This window comes from Ranitomeya variabilis, chromosome 6 (genome assembly GCF_051348905.1).
Source record: "Ranitomeya variabilis isolate aRanVar5 chromosome 6, aRanVar5.hap1, whole genome shotgun sequence".
Classification (NCBI taxonomy): domain Eukaryota; kingdom Metazoa; phylum Chordata; class Amphibia; order Anura; family Dendrobatidae; genus Ranitomeya; species Ranitomeya variabilis.
Genome location: NC_135237.1, coordinates 567,458,035 through 567,459,966, shown reverse-complemented (window position 1 = coordinate 567,459,966; position 1,932 = coordinate 567,458,035). Strand labels below are relative to the sequence as shown.

Sequence of the window (1,932 nt, the reverse complement as noted above, 5' to 3'; positions counted from 1 at the left end):
TTACCGGATCCTATGGAGGAACTCGGGAGGGGTCAATATCATGTTTTGGCCCCAAGATCTGCCCCTAGAATTTTATATGTGACTGTCCCTTGTTTCCCCCCACACAGGGGTAATAACCGGTCTAGAGCCCAATGTCAGCAGGTACCAAGACTTGGCTGCAATCTTTAACCCCTTATGGTCCACTGTTCTCCCTGTAAATAGTCGATTGACGAGATTTTATGATTTGTGTCTTGGCGACTCGGCCAAGGAGTCTAGACGGGACGGGAGTCCGACTCCAGCGAAGCCTCCGTTAATGCAGGTAGAATGCAATTCAATGAGTGGATGTAAGAGCTGATGACCGCTGTTATACTGAGGCGCTGGAGCCATCACTTAAAGAGCAACTCTGGTTATATTAAGAGACCAGGTAGAGGAATCATTCTCAGCTGCGGGTCATTAGTTTCCTGCAGGATTTTCTCCCATGTAACAACACTGACCTCTGGTGGTAAAAGAGCTGAATTACATCACAATTATAAAACTGAAAAAGCAATCACTTTCTAGTAATTCTACTCACCGAGGAAGTGACGTTTTTGAATTTTTTTACTTGTATTTTTTTATGTTTATGCCTTTTCTTTTTACATTTGTGGTGCAATGTATTATGTCTGCCTGTCAATATGATACTTCCTGGCAGCTCGTCAGGTTCTGCATCTGTCATGGCAGCCCCTCCGGACCCTGCTGTCACTATTGACGGGTGGCATCTAAGGTGTCAGCCAGGATAGGAGTCCGCTCTATTCCTGGCGTTACCTCTCATACAATCCCCATGTTGCACATGTACGGCGCAGGGCAAAGGAGAGAAGCGCTGAATGCACAATATCCACAACCCATGCTGAAACACTACAAGTCCCAGCATTCACAGATTGCTTCTGAACTCTTATTATAAAACTATGAGAAGTGTAGGAAGACTTTATTTAAAAAACAAAAATTTCCAATAATCTGAAAAGTTTTCTGACCGCATTTTCTGCTGACCCCAAGAACGCCGGATCATCGGAAGTTCCCTGCTGGCCGCTAATAACATCATTACTATCATTGACACGTTGTAATGAATATGTTACATCCCTGAGACATTGTATCAAAAATCGGAAGACGCTGTCTACGCGACGGCCCCCTGACTGCAGCGGAGCTCTTCCCTCAGTGGGTCACCAGCCGGGGTTACCCCATCCCTCACAGCCGATTCGCCCCATCCCTCACAGCCGGTTCGCCCCATCCCTCACAGCCGGTTCGCCCCATCCCTCTTCACCTCGGGTCGGCCGTGGTGCTATAATCCCAGTATTGGAGCAGTTGACCGGTCACCAGGCCCTGGATACTGGCCGACATCTGGAGGAAGGAGACCTGAGAATGAAGGATTCCTGAAGATTCCCCCCCGATACATCCCACCGCAGAGCGGATGATAGGAGGAGATGGCACCTCGGCCCCTTCATCAGACGGATGCCACCAATTGCCCGGCATCGGATGCTCCGGCCGCCCCTCACTTATACAGGGCCATCCTCTTACTCTGGTACATGTACATGTAGGCGTCACAGAAGAGGCGCTTGGCCACCCCTTTCATTTCGCGAGGATTTTGCTTCATGAGATCGGGCAGCGGAGCCGCCAGGTAAGTGGCCACTTCTGGACAGAGGGTGACTCGCGGGATGTTGTAGCCATTCTCACTCCCTGCGGAAACAATAACAAGTGGCGCACTCAGGCTTCCATCACATGTATAAGAATGCACAATGCAGCCCCATGTACAAGCACTTTCCCACGGGCAGAACGTTTCCAGAAGAAGGTGCTGGAAGGGGTTAATGAAAAGTTTGACAACATTATAATATCCTTTGTTTTCTTGGGATTTTTAGATCTCCGCTTGATGTCAGTGAATGGGAACCGTCATCCTCTCAATGTGATGACCCCACAGCCGCACAG

The 1,932-nt window shown here is 49.1% G+C and overlaps 1 protein-coding gene across 2 annotated transcripts in view; it reads right to left on the bottom strand.

Annotated features, from left to right (window-relative positions):
• Positions 1–925: 925 nt before the first annotated feature.
• LOC143783102 (ubiquitin carboxyl-terminal hydrolase CYLD-like) overlaps positions 926–1,932 on the bottom strand; it is a 21,913-nt gene continuing 20,906 nt past the window's right edge. For both annotated transcript variants that reach the window (XM_077271360.1, XM_077271362.1), the window contains exon 15: positions 926–1,686. In XM_077271360.1, coding sequence (XP_077127475.1) covers positions 1,502–1,686 — 185 coding nt within the window. In that variant the 3' untranslated portion in view covers positions 926–1,501. The remainder of the gene's footprint in view (positions 1,687–1,932) is intronic.